This window comes from Acomys minous (assembly GCF_964271855.1).
Source record: "Acomys minous genome assembly, chromosome: 16".
Taxonomy (NCBI): Eukaryota; Metazoa; Chordata; class Mammalia; order Rodentia; family Muridae; genus Acomys; species Acomys minous.
In genome coordinates this window covers 75,266,450-75,287,520 of record NC_140498.1, presented here as the reverse complement: position 1 = coordinate 75,287,520, position 21,071 = coordinate 75,266,450, and the positions used below count along the sequence as shown (strand labels likewise).

At 50.1% G+C, this 21,071-nt stretch overlaps 1 protein-coding gene and 1 long non-coding RNA gene across 14 annotated transcripts in view; one reads left to right on the top strand and one right to left on the bottom strand.

Moving 5' to 3' along the window:
- Positions 1-1,710: 1,710 nt before the first annotated feature.
- The window catches only part of GTF2I (general transcription factor IIi), a gene marked incomplete at its 3' end in the record, with an annotated part of 85,252 nt that continues 65,891 nt past the window's right edge, over positions 1,711-21,071 (bottom strand). For all 13 annotated transcript variants that reach the window (XM_084764586.1, XM_084764590.1, XM_084764588.1 and 10 more), the window contains 18 exons: positions 20,840-21,023; positions 19,962-20,020; positions 17,944-18,015; positions 16,871-17,054; positions 13,482-13,540; positions 13,096-13,170; positions 12,746-12,847; positions 11,394-11,459; positions 10,769-10,952; positions 9,965-10,020; positions 9,565-9,645; positions 8,642-8,725; positions 8,227-8,410; positions 6,527-6,555; positions 5,089-5,130; positions 4,141-4,182; positions 3,363-3,437; positions 1,711-2,782 (listed from right to left, as the gene is read on the bottom strand). In XM_084764586.1, coding sequence (XP_084620712.1) covers positions 3,379-3,437; positions 4,141-4,182; positions 5,089-5,130; positions 6,527-6,555; positions 8,227-8,410; positions 8,642-8,725; positions 9,565-9,645; positions 9,965-10,020; positions 10,769-10,952; positions 11,394-11,459; positions 12,746-12,847; positions 13,096-13,170; positions 13,482-13,540; positions 16,871-17,054; positions 17,944-18,015; positions 19,962-20,020; positions 20,840-21,023 — 1,562 coding nt within the window. The remainder of the gene's footprint in view (positions 2,783-3,362; positions 3,438-4,140; positions 4,183-5,088; positions 5,131-6,526; positions 6,556-8,226; positions 8,411-8,641; positions 8,726-9,564; positions 9,646-9,964; positions 10,021-10,768; positions 10,953-11,393; positions 11,460-12,745; positions 12,848-13,095; positions 13,171-13,481; positions 13,541-16,870; positions 17,055-17,943; positions 18,016-19,961; positions 20,021-20,839; positions 21,024-21,071) is intronic.
- On the top strand, positions 2,651-4,026 carry LOC311587630. The gene is made up of 2 exons (XR_014775918.1): positions 2,651-2,764; positions 3,346-4,026. It is a non-coding gene; the product is annotated as an uncharacterized lncRNA (long non-coding RNA).

The window sequence follows — 21,071 nt, the reverse complement described above, 5'->3', positions numbered from 1 at the left end:
AGGTTCTCATTACAGACGGTTGTTAGCCACCATGTGGTTGCTGGGAATTGAACTCAGGACCTCTCGAAGAGCAGCCAGTGTTCTTAACCACTGAGCCATCTCTCCAGCCCCCAAACTCCTGATTCCACTATACCTGGCTTTTGACCTGACCTTTTAAGATTTATTACAGGTTTTTTTCCCCCTGTATGTAAGTCTACGTGCCAGAAGAGGGCATTAGATCACTTTACAGATGGTTGTGAGGCACCATGTGGGTGCTGGGAATTGAACCCAGGACTTCTGGAAGAGTAACCAGTGCGCCTAACCTCTGAGCCATCTCTCCAGCCCTTCAACCTGACACTTTGAGAGCATCCCAGCTGAGTTTTGTTTGTTTGGGATCACAGCCTTTCTCTAAGGAGCTGGCCTCTATCAAGCCCTTTACCTGGAGAAATTAATCACAATATTTGGGGGGCAGTTTCAGCTGGCTGGCACTACATGGTAGATTTCCCAGCTGTAGACACGGAAGCTTCTGGAAGTGGGCTTCTGTTCCCTTCACAGGACCGCTGGGGGCTGCTTGGTAACAGTCTCAAGTTGAAGCTAATAAACAGAAGGCTCCTTCTGGTTCCCTCTGTGACAGGAAGCGCCTTACAAATCGGCATTGTGTCAGCTGAACTTTCTGCCCTCAGCCTTCCTCAAAACCAGACCACAAGATGCAAGTGGAAGTGGGGCAGGTGAGGGGCCACCCACTAGGTCGCAGATCACTTGGCTAGATGGTAGTTGGGTGCCTGCAGAGGGCCTATCAGTCCATGACTGGTGCTGAGCCTCACTTGGAGGGCCAGTGGCCTCCAACTGACACAACCCTCCTGCATCAGCCTCCTCAGCTCTATTCTGACAGTGCATACCACCCAACTTTATTTTTTATGACTGGGTCTAATTTAACCCCGACGGGCCTTGGACTTACCTGTAGCAGAGAAAGACCTGACACTGCTTCTGGCTCTCCTCCCCCATCTTCCCCCACCTTCCTCCACCCCCTCACCCCCCACCCAGTGTTGGGCCAGAACTCAGGTTTCTGTGGGTCTAGGCGAGCACTTTACTAGGATAGTTCTGATGCCTGCTCTGGCATGCGTCATGACTCCAAAGGCCCACACCATGAGTTTTGTTTCGGCCTTGGAGCTGCAGGAAGATGGCAGAAGGTCTGGTGGGAAGAAATTGGGTGCTAACAAGGTGTGCCCCTGAAAGCAACATTAACCCCTCCTGTTTCCCCCTGCTTCCTGGCTGCCCCAGTGAGACAGGGCTTCTACTGTGTGCGCTGCCACCACTGTGCTGCCCAGGAAGGGTCAAAGAGCACACTCTGAAGGATCAGATGAGGAGCAGGATTCTCTCTGCTGATCAGCTCTCCCGGGCATCTTGCTGCCATGGCTAAGGCAGTCGCCCCACCAGGGAAGGAGGTAACTGCAGCCTGAGTGGGCATCATCTTCCGGTTCTTCCCTTGTTCTGGGTGCAGGGACTTAAACTCCCCTGGGTGGGATGGGGTGGGTGGCTGTAGCCTACAAAACTGGCCACACCCTGATTGGGGAAAGCAGCGACTTCTTCAGAAACACCAGGAACATAGGTGTCTAATCTTCGAGGGACTGAGGTGACACCCAGCCAGGCTTCTCGTCTCCTACGGCCACCAGCCCACACAGCCCTCCCCAGGCACTCAGGGAGACGGCATAGAAAGAACACGTTTGCATGTGAAAGGCATGGATGGATTTTATTTATTACCCTATATCTACAATTTGAGGTAAAATATAAGGAACACATAAAAATGCCTAACTCTGCTACCGTGTGATATAATTTCCCATTGTGAACATCGTGGTGACGCTACTGAGAACTGTGCCATCACATCCTCTAACTTTTGAGAGCTGTTATTTTGTACAACTGCATCGTCGGCGAGCCGCCACAGGTAGGCAGGCCCACAGAGGGCGTGAACGCAGAGGTGCCTCGCTCCCCACCCTGACTGCCTCAGCCAACCAGGCTGCCACACAGCACAGCCTGACTCGGCCCAGAGCTGCAGCACCACAGACTGCTGCAGGCCCAGGTTGCAGAGGCTTTAGAGTCATCTATAGCTGCTCAAACATGCATACCTGACCTCTGACCTTCAGGATACACCCAGAAATTTACTTGCTGCAAAGTAACGGGTCAAAGAGGCTCTGAGAACAACCTCTCTGGTCGCAGGTGGACACACTGGCTGCTCACTGGCCGACCAGTGAGGAGGCAGGCTTTGCTTTTCATTATGATGAAAACAAAGAAACCATGATGGAGCTTAGGAAAAGGCTTAGTCACATATACAGACGGCAGCCCTGGCAGCCCTCCCTGGGCAGGAATGGCAGCCGAGTGCAAGACCACGGAAATGATTTTCAATAGAAAAACTAAAGCACTGACTAGCACAGGGATTTTCGTCGCTGCGGAAGCCAAGATGCCCAGTAGGAATATGTCCATTGACTGGACTACGCACCGCAGCCCAAGGCTCTGCCCAATGCATTAAAAAAAAAAAAAAAAAAATCTAAGAGTCGTCCCTGCCATTCCTGTCTCTTTCCAGCACTGCTGTGAAATCCTTCTAGTGCATTCCCAAGCCAGCCAGGCACGCGCTTCTCACCACGCTGTGTATGTAGTTCAATTCACAGAACTGCTAGGAAGAAGACATTTCTATCTAAAAGTAGAAAAGAAGGTTTGTATAGAAGGTATTTCTGTTATACAAGTATATTACAGAGCTGGCAGGAACGGGTCCGAGAGCTCTTCTCCACCAGTCATACTGGAAGCGGAACTGGAGAGAAAACAGACAAAGTGGGCAGTGAGTTAGTCAGGTGACAGGAGCAACAAGACCTCTCCTCACACACCCCGACCAGGCTCAAATGCAGCTGTACAAGACGGGTTCAGGAAGTCTGTGATCTGACAAGGTAAGGCAGCACACAGCAGGTGCCGCTGGCCACAGGCCAGCACGGCAGAGGGCAGCCCGAGGCCGGGTGGCAGAACACAGGCTCCTCACGCGTGGGTTACTGGCAGCCCTCCTGTTAGCAGCTGGGTCAGCGACAATGGGGCCGGGTTTGTGACTGGCCTAAGAGGTTGGTCACAGAGGAGGCAACCCTAGCATGCAGGCTCAAAACCAACATGTCTCTTTTTAAGGAAGAATGGCTGTGTTATTCCACCCCAACCAAGACAGGGTGTCACTGTATAGCCTGGCTGGCCTGGAACTCACAGACACCCACCTGTTTCTGCCCGTGCACCATGTCTGGCCCTTCTACATCTCTGAGTGAGAAAAACGCTTGGGCCACGTGTCCCCTGAGGTGGCCCCCCACCAGCTTGCAGGTGGGTACGGCTGAAGGGCAGCAGAGAGAGGTTCTTACCCTGGACAGACATGATCTACCACGTAGGGTCTGGCTCCTGCTTGATCTGTGAGCTCCCATCTGTTTCTTTAATTTCTACAGAAGAAACAAAAGGGCAGCAATCAGCTGTCCTGCAGATGCTAACCTGTGTGCCCACAAAGCTAGCCACACGGACCTGGATCTACCTAGCACCCTCCAATGCGCTTATGCATAAGGTGCTTTTATTATGGAGCCCGGGCCCAGCACATGCTTGCCAAGTGTTGTGTTCTGTTGAGCCATGTCCAGCTCATGACTCACTTCCAACTACCAGATTCACGTTGCTCTGTGTGCACTTATGGCCGGGCCCTGTCTAATGCATAGGGATCTAGAATTTAGCCAGAGCCACGGGGAAAGCAGAGGACATCTGCCTGGAGTCCTCCCTGAACAGTGTTCAAGAGGTAGAAACCTTATCAATTCAGGTCTGCGTAGATGGCTTGGCAGTTAAAGAGTATGAGCTGCTTTCCCAAGGTACCTGAGTTCAATTCTCAGCACCCACATGGAGGTTCAAAATTTCCCGTAACTCTTATTCCAGAGGCTCTGATGCCCTCTTGTGGCTTCCTTGGTCACTACATTCACATAGTGCCCAGCCATATAAGCAAAACACCCATACACATTTAAAAAATAAATAAATAAATAAATAAATAAATCGGTCAATTCATTAAGAAACCAAGGCACAAAACATCACAGAGTGACCACAGTCACACCATCCTGAGGCATCAGTCACTCCAGACGTCTATCCTGGGAGCATCACCACCCTTACCTTCCGTTGCTGGGACCTCCAACTGGCTTGTCTCAGCTGATTCTAAAGAGAAACACATCAAGTCTCATTTAAACAGTGTTCAAAGGTTGCTCTTTCCCCCCTCCTCAAGACAAGGTTTCTCTGTGTAGCCTTGGCTGTCCTGGACTCACTTTGTAGACTGGGCTGGCCTCAAACTCACAGAGATCCCCTGCCTCTGCTTCCTAAGTTCAAAGGTTGCTCTTTATAGACCCCAGAAAGAGAGGAGGAGAAAAAGCCCCAGGGACAGAAACAACCTGCTAACTTTCTTTTCATTGTAATTATGTGGTTATTTTGTTTGCATGTGTTGTCTGGTGCCTTCGGAAGCCCTGGAGCTGGACTGAAAACAGTCGTTAAGCTGCTATGTGAGTTGCTGGGAACTGAACCAGGGTTCTCTGGAAGAGCAGCCAGTGGTTTTTTTTAAAGATTTATTTATTATGTATGCAGTGTTCTGCCTCCATGCACACCTGCAGGCCAGAAGAGAGCATTAGATCTCATTGTGAGACACCATGTGGTTGCTGGGAACTGAACTCAGGACCTCTGGGAGAGCAGCAGTGTTCTTAACCTCTGAGCCATCTCTCCAGGCCAAGCCTGTCAATTTCTGGCCTCCACATACGTGTGTACCACACTTGCATAAACACACTTATACAGGCGGCAGCTTTCTCATTCTGATGCTTTATTTTAGGCCACTGGTCTCAGGAATCGTGACGTGATGACTAACCTGGGATCATGGTCTTACGTGGGCTGAGGCCCACGGTTACCACGCAGGACCCACAGCTCAAGGCTCTCTAAGTTTATTGACTGTCAGTCACGGTAGGAGAGGGAGAACTCGGGTGAGTAGTGAGTGTGTGCAGGCATGAACTGTGACTGCAGCAGGTACAGCCTGAGCCCCAGGGCATGGTGCAACCGTGTAAATAGTGTGTGCTCTCTTACCTTGGATCACAGGACCTTCCGACTCATTCTGATCAACCAGCTCTGCAACGACAGGGGACAGCTTAGAGGACTTCCTGACACGTGACATCTGACCATGTCCATGCTGATGTTCTTTTTTTTTTTTTTTAAAGATTATTTATCGAGTACACAGTATTTTGCCTGCATGTACACCTGCAGGCCAGCAGAGGGCACCAGATCACATTATAGATGGTTGTGAGCCACCATGTGGTTGCTAGGACTTGAACTCAGGACCTTTGGAAGAGCAGGCAGTGCTCTTAACAGCCGAGCCAGCTCTCTGGCCCTGATGTTTCAACTCTGCACGTCTAGCTCAAGAATGGAAGACAGCTGGCTACAGGATGGCTTAGCAAGTAAGGTGCCTGCAAACCTGACAGCCTGAGTTCAGTTACTGGGCCCCATAAGCCGGAGGGAGAGAACTGACCACAAGTTGTCTTCTGACCACTGCATGCGAAACGGCAAGATCTGAGTACCCCAGGACCCCATGTACAAACATGTAAATGAGAAAGGGGGGAGGGGCAGGGAGAGGAAGGAAGGAAGACTAGGGCCCTGGTAGAGGCCACCAGAATCCGGAATTTCACAGTAAGCACCACACACTGGAACCAGAGTCTTGTGCAAAGACGAGAATAAAGCTGAAGGTCATACACAAGAGCCACAACCAGCAGGTTTAGACCATAATATTCTCTGGAAATTAACACCATACAGAGAACAGGAGAGTTGGTCATGGTGGCACACACCTTTAATGTGGGGCTCAGGAAGCAGAGGCAGGGGGATCTTCTTTGAGCATGAACTGAAATTTGCAAAGAAAATTCGACAGAAAAAGTACCCTGGGCTTTTGTTGTCTATGAAGTTTGTGTGAGTACATATGCCGTATGTGCACCTGCCTGGCCAGAGGACAGCTCTGTGGAGTGGGTTCTCTCCATCTTTATCTGGGTCCAGGGGATGAAGTCAGGTCATCAGGCTTGTGCAGCGAGCTTCGCCAGCCAAGCCATCAGCAGCCCGCCCTTCCTTTCTTTTTAGAAAGAGGGTCTCGTGTGGCCCGGGCTGGCCTCACACTCACTACACAGGCGGACAGTGCTGAACTCCAGCCTGATCCTCCTGCCTCCGCCTCCCGAGCACTGGAACAGCAGGCTTCCTCCAGAACTCCAGTGCTGGGAATGTGTGATGCTTTAGTAAGCCTGGCAGGAGCAGTCGAAGCCCTTTAAAGTGGTCTCACCCCACCCACAGGTGCCATTTTCTGACTAAGTGAGGGTGAGGGAAGAGTCAAGCAACAGGGCCAACTTCACGAGGAGGTGGGGGGACGGGACTGAAGAGTGGATGACATACTGTGTCATTCTGCAGGTTGCACTGCACCCACACCCAGACACGCCCACATGCACTCTCAGAGGAACAAAAACAAAACAAAGCTTCATGAAATACTCACGGTTATTAATCACAAGCCCTGGAAATGGTCTAAAGAGAAAAACAAATTTGCATAATGAAATGTTTTTACTTTATAAGGACATTTACTTATTTTGTTAATTCATGGCACTTATGTACTATTTTATAACCCTGTAGAAGAGACATGTGGGATGCGTATGAAGCAAGAGGAACACCTTGTAACACTGACTCTGTTATCAATGTGTACCAGAGTGTACATATCAGTTATTCATAACTCGTCACACACAGCATGTACAGAGCACATGTCGATGTTACCTGTGTTTCATGTGATCTGTAACTCGATCGACAGCCCATGCAGGTCACTGTTATTAAGTGTCACACGAGGTCAGGTGTGACGGCACGCGCCTTGCATCCCAGGCCACAGGAGGCAGAGGCAAGCAGATCTCTGAGTGTTGAAGGCCATCCTGGCTTCCACAGTGGGTTCTAAGCCACTCAGTTACACAGTGAGCCCCTGTCCCACTGCCTACCACCCCCCAAAAAAGGTTCCATTAAAGTAGAAAGAAAACAAGGCTTTTTTTTGGGGTGGCGATGGTTGTGTAACTGGGAGAGTCAAAGGAGCAGTGACTCTTGACAAGAAAACAACGGAGGACGGAGCTCGTCTGCCAGGAAGTCCATGGCCACATGCTCCATCTCGCCACACCCTTCCGTAATGGTTGATACATATTTCAGGGTGTTTTGTTTCTAGTTTTTCAAGATAGGGTTTTTCTGTGGAGCCTTGGCTGTCCTGGACTTTCTTTATAGACCAAGTTGGCCTCGAACTCACAGTGATCTGCCTGCCTCTGCCTCCCGAGCGCTGGGATTAATGGCGTGTGCCACCATGCCTGGCTCCATATTTTAGGTTTTGAAGGCTACATTACTCTGATCATTAAGCATAATAACAGAGCAGCCAGGAACTGTCAACAGTTGGATGTAACCACATTTTAAAAGACAAATAGGACATGACTGCCAGCTTCTCACCTCAGAGATGAATGGAAAACTGGCCAGGCGTGGTGGCGCATGCTTATAACCCCAGCACGCAGGAGGCAGAGGCAGGTGGATCGCTGTTAGTTCAAGGCCAGCCTGGTCTACAAAGCCAGTCTAGGATAGCCAGGGCTACATAGAAAAACCCTGTCTCAGCAAAACAAAAAGGGAATGGCTGGACAAGATGGCAGAGGCAGGCAGACCTCTGAGTCTGAGGCCAGCCTAGTCCACACAAGTTCCAAGCTAGGGATACACACTGAGACTCTGTCTCAAAAAGAACAAAAACCAACAACAACAAAAACAAACCACAGGAGGATTGAGCTAGTTTCAGTGCTGAGCATCTGTAATCCCAGCAAGAAGACAGAGGTCAGAGTCTGTATAGGCTGCATTGCAAGGTCCTGTACCTCAAGAGGCTGGCACACTCCTGTAATCCCAGCACTTGGGAGGCAGAGAGGGCCCGAGGGCGTAGGGCCAGCCTGAGTTACAGACCACCACTCAGGGATCCAGCGAAACACTGCCCAAAACACCAGGAGTCAGTTTAGGCATTGGACGGAAGAAGCCCGGCCTGGTGGGTACAAGACCTGGCGAGTCAGCACTGACTGAACGGTAACAGGGTAAGGAACGCAGGCAGAGAAACCTTTGCCTGTCGCTCGTCACCCACATGCTCCGTTTCAGGTTTCCCCCAACAGCACTCTGGGAGATGACCATGCAGGAAGTCCTCACCTAATGACAGTGAACTTGATAAACTCTGCAGAATCTAAGATCCTCCTCATGGAGCTGATCTCCAGGTAACTGGGGGCTTTGAAGGACACGCCGGGGGGCATGCCGTCAACCACCACACAGCCAGGGTTGATGGTGATTTTCCTGTAGGGAACCTTCACGGGGAAGCCCATGCCAATAGCTTCACCTGCAGCGGGACAAATAGCACAGGGTCAGGTGACCCTCATCTTCAAAACCAGATGCACAGAGCCAAGCAGCAACCGTGTTGATGAGACACTGGTCATCAAGAGCAACACGGGACATCTAATGTTTTCTTAGCACAGAACTCCCAAACAGAGCACTTAGCTCTCACAGCTCCCTGGGCCTCTACCCACAGGGTCTTACAGAAACCAAGTTTTCTTAATTACTATCAACTTACCAAACTTACGGCTGAAGAGGTCGTTGACTTGCTCGCGCAGCTGCCTGGCCTTCTCAACTTTGGACAGGCGTTCATTATCATCATCTAAAGACAGGAGGTTTCACATGACTCCATCAAGACAAAAAAAAAAAAGTCCTAACACCACCTCAAGAGGGCACAACCCATTCGTCTTGAGCAAACTTACCTCACTGTTTCATATGGGTTTTTTTTGTTTGTTTTTTGTTTTTTTTTTTTAGGAGACAGGGTTTCTCTGTGTAGCCTTGGCTGTCCTGGACTCGCTTTGTAGACCAGGCTGGCCTCGAACTCACAGCGATCCGCCTGCCTCTGCCTCCCCAGCGCTGGGATTAAAGGCGTGCACCACCATGCCCGGCTTTCGATTGTTTTTTAAAAAGATTTTATTTATCTTTGGGGTGTTTCTGTTTTTTCCAGACAGGTTTTTATGTAGCTCTGGCTGTTCTGGAACTCAGAGATCCCCCAACCTCTGCACCCCAAGTGCTGAGATTAATGGTGTGACCACTACTGGCCAGATGAAAAAGACCTTAGTTTTTTTTTTTAAAGATTTCTTTATGTGTATGGGTGCTTTGCTTGTATATGTCTGTGCACCATGTATGTGCCCAGTGCCCAATGCAGCCAGTAGGGTATGTCAGGTTCCTTGGGAGCACAGTTGGAAATGGTGGGGAGCCATCGTGGGGGTGCTGGGAACCACTGAGCCGTCTCTCCAGCCCCTCCATACAGGCTCTAAAGGGCAGAGAGTAGTGAGCAGGGCTAACTAGGTGAGGAGCTGTGCCGCCAGGCTGATGGAGGGACGGCTCAGCTGACGCACGCAACACACGGCACAACAGGAGCTGTCCCTGAAGCATTGAACCAGTCCCCAAACAGGTCTGAAAGCGTGAGAGGCTCCCCAGCGCAGGCAGAAGTCATACCTGGAATTGTCACCTGGATGATGTTGAGGTCTTCCACACCTGATGCAGTAGTATTGACGTTGGGCGATGAGTTTATCTTCCCTGGAAGAAAAAGCTGAACATTAGAGTTTAGACAAAGCATGCAGAGTAGCCCAAAGCTGCTGGTGTGCCACGAGCTGACTGCAGCCTGGCCCAGTAGGGCTGGCCCTGGCACGTGCTTCTATTCCAGTGAGCCACTAAAGATGGCCGACTTTCTGAAGGGCCTCGGTGTCTGTGTCGGGGGGTGGGGGGTGGGGGTGGGGGTGGGGGGTGGGGGGGTGGTACACGACATGGGACAGGACACTGCACAGCACTGGCCATCTAGCACTAATGACTGCCCAAGAGCCAAGCCATCGTGGGCACTGCTTTCAGAGACACTCACTGGGAGGGCTTTTGGAAGAGGTGCTCTCTTTGATGGCCGTCTCGAACATCTCAGGTCTACAAGCAAGAGGAAAAAGGTTGGTTAACCCAGAGCAAGGTACCCAGGGAAGATGCAGTCTGGTGGAGCCTGCAGCTCTGCAAACAGCGTGCAGCACTCGAAGCAACCTGGGTCCACAAGGAGCACGTCCAGGAGGACCAATTATACCATCTCCACTGCTGTTGGACCCTCTCTGGCCATATCGCATCCCTTGTCACCATCTTGCCAAGGCGAGAGACAGCATGCCCTGAGTATCAGTAGGAGACCCAGGGGCAAAACAGGAAACACCCATGCCTGCAGCCTGGGTACATGCACAAAGAGCATGTGTGCAAGCAACACATTGCCACAAAATAATAAACAAATGGGCCTGTGGTGCATGTACACATATGTGCTGGTGCACAAGCCTGTGTGTGCAGAGGCCAAAGGAGGCTGCCAGTGTCCTCTGTTACTCTCCTATTTTCTCTGAGATCCTTCACACACATTCCCAGCCCTGGGCAGCAGGTGCCCTGCCCCCCCCCCCCCGCCCCCCGAGTCCTCCCATCTTTGCCCAACCCCTAGCACTAAGGTTTATAGGATCAAGCCTACTCCCAGCGTGTTATGTGGGAGCTGGCATCTGACCTCAGGTCCTCAAAGCTGTGCATCAAGTACCCTTCACCCCTGGGCTGTCTCTCCATGCCTGAAATACAGAACCTCTGAAACAGCTATTTCAATTCAGGCCACCACACGTGAACCCAGCCCACGGACGTCCTCTCCAGCTAAGGTCCTCACTTCTTAATGATGAACTTGATCTTGGCCTTGTTCCGGAGAATCTTCTCCAGCCGTGGAATGCCAAATGTGGACGGTCTTCGGAAGGGCACCCCCTCGGGTAAGCCTTCTACATAGAAGTCTTCCGGGAAGGACTCGAATAACGCAAACGGCACTTTCACAGCCTGTTTAAGGCCGAGAGCTTCGCCTGTAACACACGGCAACCCTTGTTCCGTGGCACGACTCAGAAAAGGCATTTGCAACATTCTGCAGCAGCTACAAGACCACACTTACTTCAAAAACCATATTCACTTTAATTTTGGAAAATGTTCTTGGAATTTTTTTTTAAGATTTATTTATTAAGTATATAGTGTTTTGCTTGCATGTATGCCTGTACACCAGAAGAGGGCACCAGATCTCATTATAGGTGGTTATGAGCCACCATGTGGTTGCTGGGAATTGAACTCAGGACCTTTGGAAGAACAGCCAGTGCTCTTAACCTCTGAGCCACCTCTCCAGCCCCCGTTCTTGGAATTCTTGATACTCAGCAAAATGCATTAGAAATGGAAAAGCAAAACACGCACAATGCCAAAGACATTTAAACATCAAATTCACACCATTCATATTTAATGTTTCAAAACAAACCTACCGCATTTCTCATTGAAAAGGTTTTCCACTTTCTGCTTCAGGTCTGTGATCTTAGCGTTCCAGGCCTCTGTGTGTGGAGAACAGCAGCCACCAGTCAGCAAGGGTTTCCCAGATGGCAGACAGAGATTTTTTTTTCACCTCATCATTGATTTAGTTTAATTTGTTCATTCAACTATTTTTTGGGGGCGGGGTGTTTGAGACAGGGTTTCTCTGGCAGCCCTGGCTGTCTTGGAATCCGCTCTGTAGACCAGGCTGGCTACAGAGATCCCCCAGCAGATCCACCTGCCTCTGCCGCCTGAGTGCTGGGACTGGCGGTGTGCGCCACCATGCCCGGCTTCCTTCCTTCCTTCTTTCCCTTTTGAGGCAGGGTTTCTTTTCCCTCTGGAGCTGCCTCCTGAGTGCCAACATCCCTGCTTACATCCTCTCTCCTTATTTCACAGCTTTACAAAGCACAGACTGAGCAAGCAGCTTGCTTCCTCACACTTTCACAGTCTGGCACAGTGGGGCAGAGGCTGTTTCTGTACGCACACATTCTGCAAGTGGCGTGCCCTCCTCCTTTTCTCTCTCCCTTGTCCATTAAGCTTGTGTCCCATAGACAGTTTTGTTAATAAACACACAAGCCTTAAAAAAAATAATTTACACCGGCGTGGTAGCGCACACCTTTAATCCCAGCACTTGGGAGGCGGAGGCAGGTGGTTTGCTGTGAGTCTGAGACCAACCTGGTCTACTAAAGTGAGTCTAGGGCATCCAAGGCTACACAGAGAAGCCCTGTCTCAAAAAAAAAAAATTACATATTATTTTTTTTAATGTGCATTGGTGTTTTGCCTACATGCCTGTCTGTGTGGAACTACGAACAGTTATGAGCTACCATGTAGTTGCTGGGAATTGAACCCGGGTCCTCTAGAAGAGCAGTCAGTGCTCTTAACCACTAAGCCATGTCTCCAGGCCCAATGGCTGTCTTGCACATCCCTCTAATATTTGTATAATTAAACTAAACCGTTATATTGGATTATCATCCACACACTGGCAATAAAGAACAAAGGGCCTCTCCTGGCCTGGCTGCAGTGTCTGGCTCTAGGTACATGTAGGTCACTCATGCCACAATTCTTGGGCACCCCTGAGGTGCACAGTTTGCACATTTGCACTCTCCTTCACTCATGTCTGCACAGAGACTCCCCCCACAGCACAGGGTATCAGAGTGATACTCAGGGTTAACAGCCTGGTTCTTACTGAATGGTTAATCTCTGACCCACACTGGCTTACCCAAGAAAAAAAACACTGTCCTGTTGACTCAGCACATTAATTCCTTTTATTTGAAGAGCTGAAACCAAGAAAAATAAAAGATGTATTTACCAAAGGAAAACTCTCTCCCTCGAGGCTTGAAGGGAACATTTGAACCGTTGGTCTGGGTAGGAGTCCGAACCGTGGAGGTCTGAGGGCTGTTGTTGTTGGGGCCTAGAGAAAATTCAAAGGAAAACTACAGTCACTGTGCACTCATTGTTAGTTTTAGCATATACCAGAAAACAGAGCCTGGGCATTCTGCAGGGCCTGTCTCAGAGCCCTAGAGACAGGAACACACACACATATATCCAGTCATCAAAAAACAAAGTAGCTGTAAATTTTGCATTACCACTGGTGCTTTTCAGACATGGACACACAGGTGTGAGGGAAGGAAGGAGTAAAGAGAAAGCCAGACAGCTCACCCTCCACAGTGACTTCGATCTCAGGAACCTTGGAGTTGCTCCCAGGGCTTCGTGGTCGTTTTGGGGACTGCAGTGCTGTAAGGTAAAGTGCAATATTACTTCTGCAAGCTGCACTGAAAACTATAGAGGGGTGCATTACAAAAGCCGGGGATTAAAGGTCATACAGCTTGACTCTTTTTCAAAGAAACCTGAAGCATAGAACGGGTAGTGTAATCCTCCACATGAGTGCCAGCAAAGCTGGAGACATGAACGGAAGAGGATGCAAACATCAACTTCCAATGACATGGCCAGGGGACAGAAGAAGAGACCCACTGAGCGAGACAGCTTAAAAGCAAAGAAAGGAACCCAAGGCCCATGGTGACAGTCGGACAGTGACAAGGACTTACCTTTAGTGTTGACTTTGCTAGCCATCCCAGGAGGCAAGTAAGACACAACTAACTCGGGCCTAGAGAGAACACACAGTGCGTCAGTCTACACACAGCACAAACAGCCAGAACTCTCTCTAAAAAATAAAACCATGTGTACTGGTGTTTTCCCTGCATGTCTGTCTGTCTATGTGGGCACCACCTGCACGCCTGGTGTTCACGGAGGTCAGAAGAGGTGTAAGGACCCCAGGAACGAAGCCAGATGCTTGTGAACTGCAATGTGGCTACTGAGAGTTGAACCTGGGTCCTCTGCAAGAGCAGCCAGTGCTGTTAGAGTGAGCCATCTGTAGTGATTTGAATAAGAATGACCTCCATCATGTATTTGAACACCAGGGAGTGGCCTTGCTGACAGAACTGTGTCACTGGGGGATGGGAGCTGAGGTTGCAAATGGCCACACCAGGCCCGGTCTCTAGCTCTCAGCTCCTCCAGCTGCATGCCTGCTGCCATGCTCCCCTCACTAAGGTCGATAGTGGACTAAGCAAGCAAGCCCCCAATTAAATGCTTTCTACTATAATGACTGCCTTGACCGCGTGTCTCTTCACAGCAAAAGAACAGTAACTAAGACAGACGTTGGTAGCAGGAAGTGGGGTACTGATGCAACAGGCCTGACCACACAGCTTGCTGGTAGAGGTGGAATGTAAACTTCGGAATGGAAAAGAGGTTGGCTGCGTTAAGTGGGGTTAGTGGGGGGATGAGAGAGCGCACTGAGGGCGAGTGGAACCGTGGGGGCGCAGCTCAAGAGCTTTCAGAGGGAAAGACTATCAGTAAGTTGCCTACACGTTATTCTTGGGCTATCTTGGCAAAGAACGTGGCTGCTTTTTGCCCTTGTCCTAAGAGCCTGCCTGAACTTAAATTGAAGAGCTTTGGACGAATGGCATTAGCAGAGGTGATTTCCAGACACCCTAGTCTTGGCTGAGTCATGTGGTCATTAGAAATCACTCTTAGGCTGCTCATGATGAAAAGGAGCAAGCTGGACAAATAAATACAAAATGCACAGTTTGAAGAGAAAAGGGCACAAGTGTAAGGGGACTAAGCCCTGTCCTGAGGAGCTAAAAAGCTTCAAGAAAATCCGGGTGCTAAATGGAATAAAGGGAGTGGTGACCCAGGGCAAGACCCCACCCAGCTAAGCGTCCAACTTGTGAGACGGAACTAAAGAAAAACTTAAGCAAGCAGTGAAGAAAATCCTCAAGAGATGGTGAAAATGTAATCGAAGGCCGGGCGTGGTGGCGCACGCCTTTAATCCCAGTTCCAGCCCCGGCAAGCAGAATCTGGCAGCTTTAGTCACACAGTTCTGGCATAAAGTCAAGGATATAAGAAAGGAGTTTGGGAATCTGTTGTGTAGAAATCTGGTGCTTAGGCTGTATGCTGTGACCTTTGAGGTGCTAACCTTCACCGCAGGAGGGCTTGTGTTCCAGGCTATCCTTGGACTAGTTACCTTTGAAAGAAGTAGGGAAGTCCCAACTTGGAACCACCCAGAGGATCAAGGAAGTTCTTTTTTTTTTTTTTTTTTTTTTTTTTTTTTTTTTTGGTTTTTCGAGACAGGGTTTCTCTATGTATCCTAGGCTGTCCTGGACTCACTTTGTAGACCAGGCTGGCCTCGAACTCACAGCGATCCGCCTGCCTCTGCCTCCCAAGTGCTGGGATTAAAGGCATGCGCCACCACACCTGGCTAAAATGCTTCTTTCTTTTTTCTTTTTTTCTTTCCTTGTGATGCTGGGCATTGAACCCACAGCCTCATGAGCTACAACCCCAGCCCAACAGTCCTTTCTTTTTTTTTTTTTGGTTTTTCAAGGCAGGGTCTCTCTGTGTTGCCTTGGCTGTCCTGGACTCACTTTGTAGACCAGGCTGGCCTCGAACTCACATCGATCCACCAGCCTCTGCCTCCCAAGTGCTGGGATTAAAGGCGTGCGCTACCACGCCCGGCAAGGAAGTTCTTACAGGGAACTACTCAGAGAAATAGGAAGTTCTTGCAGGGAGCGATTCAGGCTACTGTATTCTTGCCTGGGGGCTAGGGAGAGTGGGATTAGAATAGATCCTATTGACATAGGTCCTTGCTCTCTCTCTATGTTCTTACTAGTCTGCATTAAAGGAGAGTCTTGATCAGAAATTTCTAGGCTTGACTCGTTCTTTCTTGCATCTCTGTGCCCTACTTTCAATCCCCACTCCCTCTTTCAGGTGAACCCTGATTCGATTTGCCCCGCGGGCAGGGACGACACATCAGGAATCTCCCTCCATGACTAGGGAAATCCCTGCAGGGAGGCCCAGGGAGGATTGCCCTAGAGACAGACCCCAAGGGTGGAGATGCCAGAGCTGTGGGACCTGCCCACTAGCCCGGGAGAGAAGCAGGCTGCCGCCCGCAAGGCAGGAAGGAGCTGCAGAGAGCTCTGGCCTCAGACATGGAGATGCAGTGCTTGGAGGTTGCCCAGCTCGGCCTCGGTACTACTTTGCTCCAGTAGTTCCTCTCTGTGCTGCCTTCCTCCCTTTTGGAACGGTAATGTCTAGCCTGTGCCACTGTATGTAGGAAGTGAGTGATGTTTTTTTATTTTACAGAGGTCTCAGAAGAAGCTTTGAACTTTGGAGTTTGAAATAGTGTTGGGTCTGTGAGAGGCTATGGGGACGTGAGAAGCTGGACTAGTTGCTTATTGCATTATGATACAGCTGTAGGCCTATGGGGATGAGAGCCTGGGATGCGGGCTTTAAACAATGAGCTCATCATATATTATTATAAACGCTCGCCACGAGTGAATTAGTCACCAAGGGTGACCCTGTTGGTAGAGGGTGTTACCAGGGGGAGTGAGTGGGGGATGGGGGTAGGGGTGTGGTTGCTGAGGTTTCAAAAGTTCACACTAGGCCCAGTGCTTGTGCATCAGGACGCAGAGCTCAGCTACACCTCCAGCACGCTCCCCACCATGACGACAATGGATAAACTTCTGAAACTGTAAGCCAGCCCCAGTTAGAGTTGCCGTGGTCATGGTGTCTCTTCACAACAATAAACTAGTGACTGAGACAGCCATCTCTCCAGCTCCCCTAACTCCTAGGTCAATCCCTCCAAGCACTGAATAGTAAGTAACTGGGAAGACAGTAGACAGCTTGGGCGTTAGCTGGAGCACGTGCTCAGTGGTACAGTGACTGCCTAAGAATAAGAATCTACCAGTGAGGAGGTAGGACATGGCTCAGTAAGAGAACCCTGGCCTAGAATCCCCAGCCCGACAAAGCTCAGTGTCCGGAACCTGCACCATGCCAGGAGCTGGCAGGGATGACATAGAAGTCTAGCTGAGAACAAAAGACTCGCAGGGCGCCAGCCCGGCTAGGACCATGGCAAAGGGCTGTGGGGGCAAAGACAACTTACTTTTTAACAACAAACTTGATCTTATTGCTCCCTCGGACAATCCTCTCAAGGCGGGGAATGCCAAACCAGGTGGGGCTTCGGAAGGGGATCCCTTCAGGGAGCCCTTCCACATACAGAAACTCCGGATTCGACTCGAACACGGGGTACGGCACCTTCACTGCCTCTGTGAGGCCGAGAGCTTGAGCTGAAAGGCAAAGAGAAGCTAGCTCGTGGGCGCAGACCTTCACACAGGCGCTCTTGGTTTGAATCTGCTTCCTTACAATCAAACTACACAGCCACTCACTATTAAGATTAACTTAGTACAATGAATGTGGAAGATGATGATGATGATATAATAATAATAATAATAATAATAATAATAATAATAATAATAATAATAATAATAATAATAATGCTGCCAGCACTGGAGAGATAGCTAAGAAATTAAGAGCACTGGCTGCTCTTGTAGAATGCCTGGGATTCAGTTCTCAGCACCCACATGGTGGCTCACACCCACCCATGACCCCAGTTCCAGGCACCTGACACCCTCTTCTGACCGCCACAGGCATAAGGCACACATGTGCTGCACATGCATACATGTACATGAAACACATAAAATAAAAAGTTTAAAAACTCTAGAATCTTTTTCAAGAGTGAAACAAACTATACCATTATACTTTTAGAAATCAGTGATTCTGTTTGGTTTGGTTTGGTTTTTCGAGACAGGGTCTCTCTGTAGCCTTGGCTGTGCTGGACTCAATTTGTTGACCAGGCTGGCTTCCAACTCACAGTGATCCACCTGCCTCTGCCTCCCAAGCGCTGGGATTAAAGGTGTGCACCACCACGCCCGGCTCTGATTTGTTTTTTAGGGCAGGCTCTTGGTGTATATAGCCCAGGCTGGCCTCAAACTTATCAAAGTGATATTAATCCTCCTGCCTCAGCCCCTCAAGAGCTAGGATTACAGGCATGAGGCACCAAACACAGAAACTACAAACAGTACTTTAAAAGTGCACAGTGACTCTAAGGAGCTCCCCAACTCCTCCCTCTCACCCCCACTGTGACACACTAAAGCATAGCCACTCCGTCCCACTCACCGAACTTCAGATTAAAGATCTCTTCCACTTGCTTGCGGAGCTTGGTGATCCGGACATTCCAATCTTCTTTGACTGGAAAGAAGCAAAGTCGAATGTAATTAACAATGTTCTGTCCAGGAGAGACGCCTGCCTGCCAGTGACTGACGCTGTGGACTCTTCCTCCAGGTGGGACATGCCTGCTGCTACCCTGAAGCCAGGGCAGCTGTCATGGCTGCTCCAGTCACTTCTCTACTGGGTCGGCCACAGGCACCTGCAAGCGAGGACCACAGAGCGTGCCAGGAGGTTCCACACTGAACTGTGGCTAACAGCTAGGTGGGCTAAGGGAGAGCCTCCATTACATAAGTCTAATGTCTGAGGATTACCAGAAGTCTGCAGCCAGCATAGAATACATAGAGTCCCTGTCTCAAACAAAAAGTAAAGTATCTGAAACACACCTAACAGGGTAGTCTGTCCTGCAGGGTGCAGGGGACAGGCACAGGTATGAAATTCCTGCGAGTTTTATGGTTGAGTGAGAAAGCCCTATGTTAGCCTACAAAAACATAAAAACACCAGATAAGGAATTTTTGGGTTTTTTTTTGAGACAGGGTTTCTGTGTAGCCCTGAATGAATGTCCTGGACTCATTTATGTAGAGATCCAGCTGCCTCTACCTCCCAAGTGCTGCAATTAAAGGTGATGCCCCACCAAGTCTGGCATGAGACAACTTTCTCACGAAGTGGAACTGGTAAGCGCTCACACTGCCAGAAGGATGTGCTGCTGTGATATAACAGCCTCATGCTCAGAGGATATGCAGGTACCTGCATCCCTCCACAAGGCCCAGGGGCTGTCAGAGAAGTGAGGTGCAAAAATGTAAGAGCTGGAGGGAGGGACGAACTGTTGCCGAGGCTGGCTCTGCAGCACGGCTCTGCAGCACGGTACGGCTTTTGCCATTTCAGTCAGAGCAGCTGTGATCACTATGTGGGTCTCTAACAAGATCAGGCTAGGAACTCCCAGAAGGGAGAGAGGGAGGGGCCTTCCCTGCGATTCCTGGCACCCCACCTGCAGACAGCCCAGCAAGTGCACAGATGTTGAAGATGGCTGCAGAGGGGACCTGGATGATGCAGCTGCCCGAATCACCTGTACCCCTCACCCATGATCCCATAAGTAACCCAACAAACCTGTGTTTTATAACACACACACACACACACACACACGAGTGCAGAAATCCAGAGGTCAGAAGAGGGCGTTAGACCCCCTGGAGCTAGAGTTATAGACAGTTGTGAGCTGACTGACATGGGTGCTGTGAACCAAACTCTAAAGTCTTGTGGAAGAGCCGCACATGGCCTGAAGCACTGCGCCACGCCTCCCTCTGCGGCTTATTGGGCTCTCTTACCAGTGTGCGAGCTTAGAGTTAACGAGGGCTACAGGAACAAAGCCTAAAGTCTGAGTGAGCGGACTCACAGAGAACGAACTGGCCAGACAAGGCACCTGGGCAGGTGAGATGTAACTACTAGAATCAAAGCTCTCTTGGTGGTGCACGCCTTTCATCCCAGCACCCAGGCAGAGGCAAGCAGATCGCTGAGTTCGAGGCCAGCCTGCTCTACAGAGCCAGTTCCAGGACAGCCGTGGCTACACTGAGAAACCCTGTCTCGAAAATTTAAAACCAAAACAAACAAGAAAAGACTATTTGGGAACAGAATTCCCCCATGGAGGAGCGCTACAGAAAAAAATGTTAACTTCCGCTGAGCCAGTGACACAGGTCTTTCCCTTCAGCTATTGCAGAAGCTGAGGCAATGGGTCCCGGGCCCACGGCTAGCCTCTGCTACAAAGTATGTTCTAGGCTCCTCTGAGCAACTTAGGGGCGGTCTACCTCAAAATGACAAGGAAGAAGTGCTAGGGACATCACTCAGTGGCCGAGCTCTTGCCAACATGAGGCACGGGGCTCAGTTCCCACTAATATGGGAAAAAAGATTTTCAAAGATAGTTCATTATTTAAATAAAAGTTAAGAGGACGGGCGGGAGGGCTTCTGGGTGACCATACCTGGAGTATTCGTCCGTGGCTGAGTCACTTCAGTCGCACTGTGAGTCAGAAGTTCGGGTCTGTGAAAGTATTGTTGACATTAGTGGTCAGAGCAGTTAGGAGCAGTGTCAAGGCCGCCCACAGAGCTGGGCCTGTCAATCACTTGCTAGTGTGCCCCACTCCCTTCTTGTACAGGGAAACAAACCATTTTGGTGGTGGTTCTGAGAACAGCAGATTTGGTGGATTGTTGCGTCGCTGCACAAATAACTGTGCCAGCCACTTTCTCTTCCAAACCTACTCCACCTGCCACCTCGTGTCCTACAACGGCTGGATACCTGAACCGCCTCTGGCAAGTAGCTCTCTATCCTGACAGACACCCAAGTCACAAGGCAGAGGGAAGCCAGCTTTCTGAGTCCGCTCCCTACACACGCCACCCACAGCACATCCTTCTGAATGCAGCCACTGCAGCCACGGACCACACGTGCACACAACCATGCAGCACAGAGCACAGGCGACTGCACTTCAGGGCCCTTTAAACACACACTGTTGGGTGCCGCCTGTGGGGCACCCCATTCCTCACACTGTGAGAGCGCAGGCACACATCACCGCTTCCCCCCGCTATGGAATACCCTTCTCCAGGCCACACCCACCTCCCTGTAGTAAATACTCTCACTTCACTGCCCTGGCGCTAGCGCTAGGCTCACATGTCAGAGCCATGCTCGGGTACCACGCTGTACACGTCAGTACTATCCCAGAAAAACCCTTGCTCAATAAGTTCGTGTAACAGAACGCTGCATTTACCGTGTACAGAGAAGGGGCCACTCAGGGAAAAAACCCATCCTTATCAAACAGGTCAGGAAAAGACCCTCTGAAGACTGTTTCACAGATAGTGACCTTACCGTTTGATAACAAACTTAATCCGGTTGCCCACTTGGATGATTTTTTCCAGCCGTGGGATGCCATACCATGAGGGGCTGCGGAAAGGAATGTTCTCCGGAAGTCCTTCCACGTAGAGGTCGTTGGGATGGGCCTCAAATTTTTGGTATGGTACAGCCTTGGCTTCAGTGCTCCCCAACGCCTCAGCTGGAGAAAATGAAAGCAAGTCAGGAGACTCGTTGTAGTGATACATTA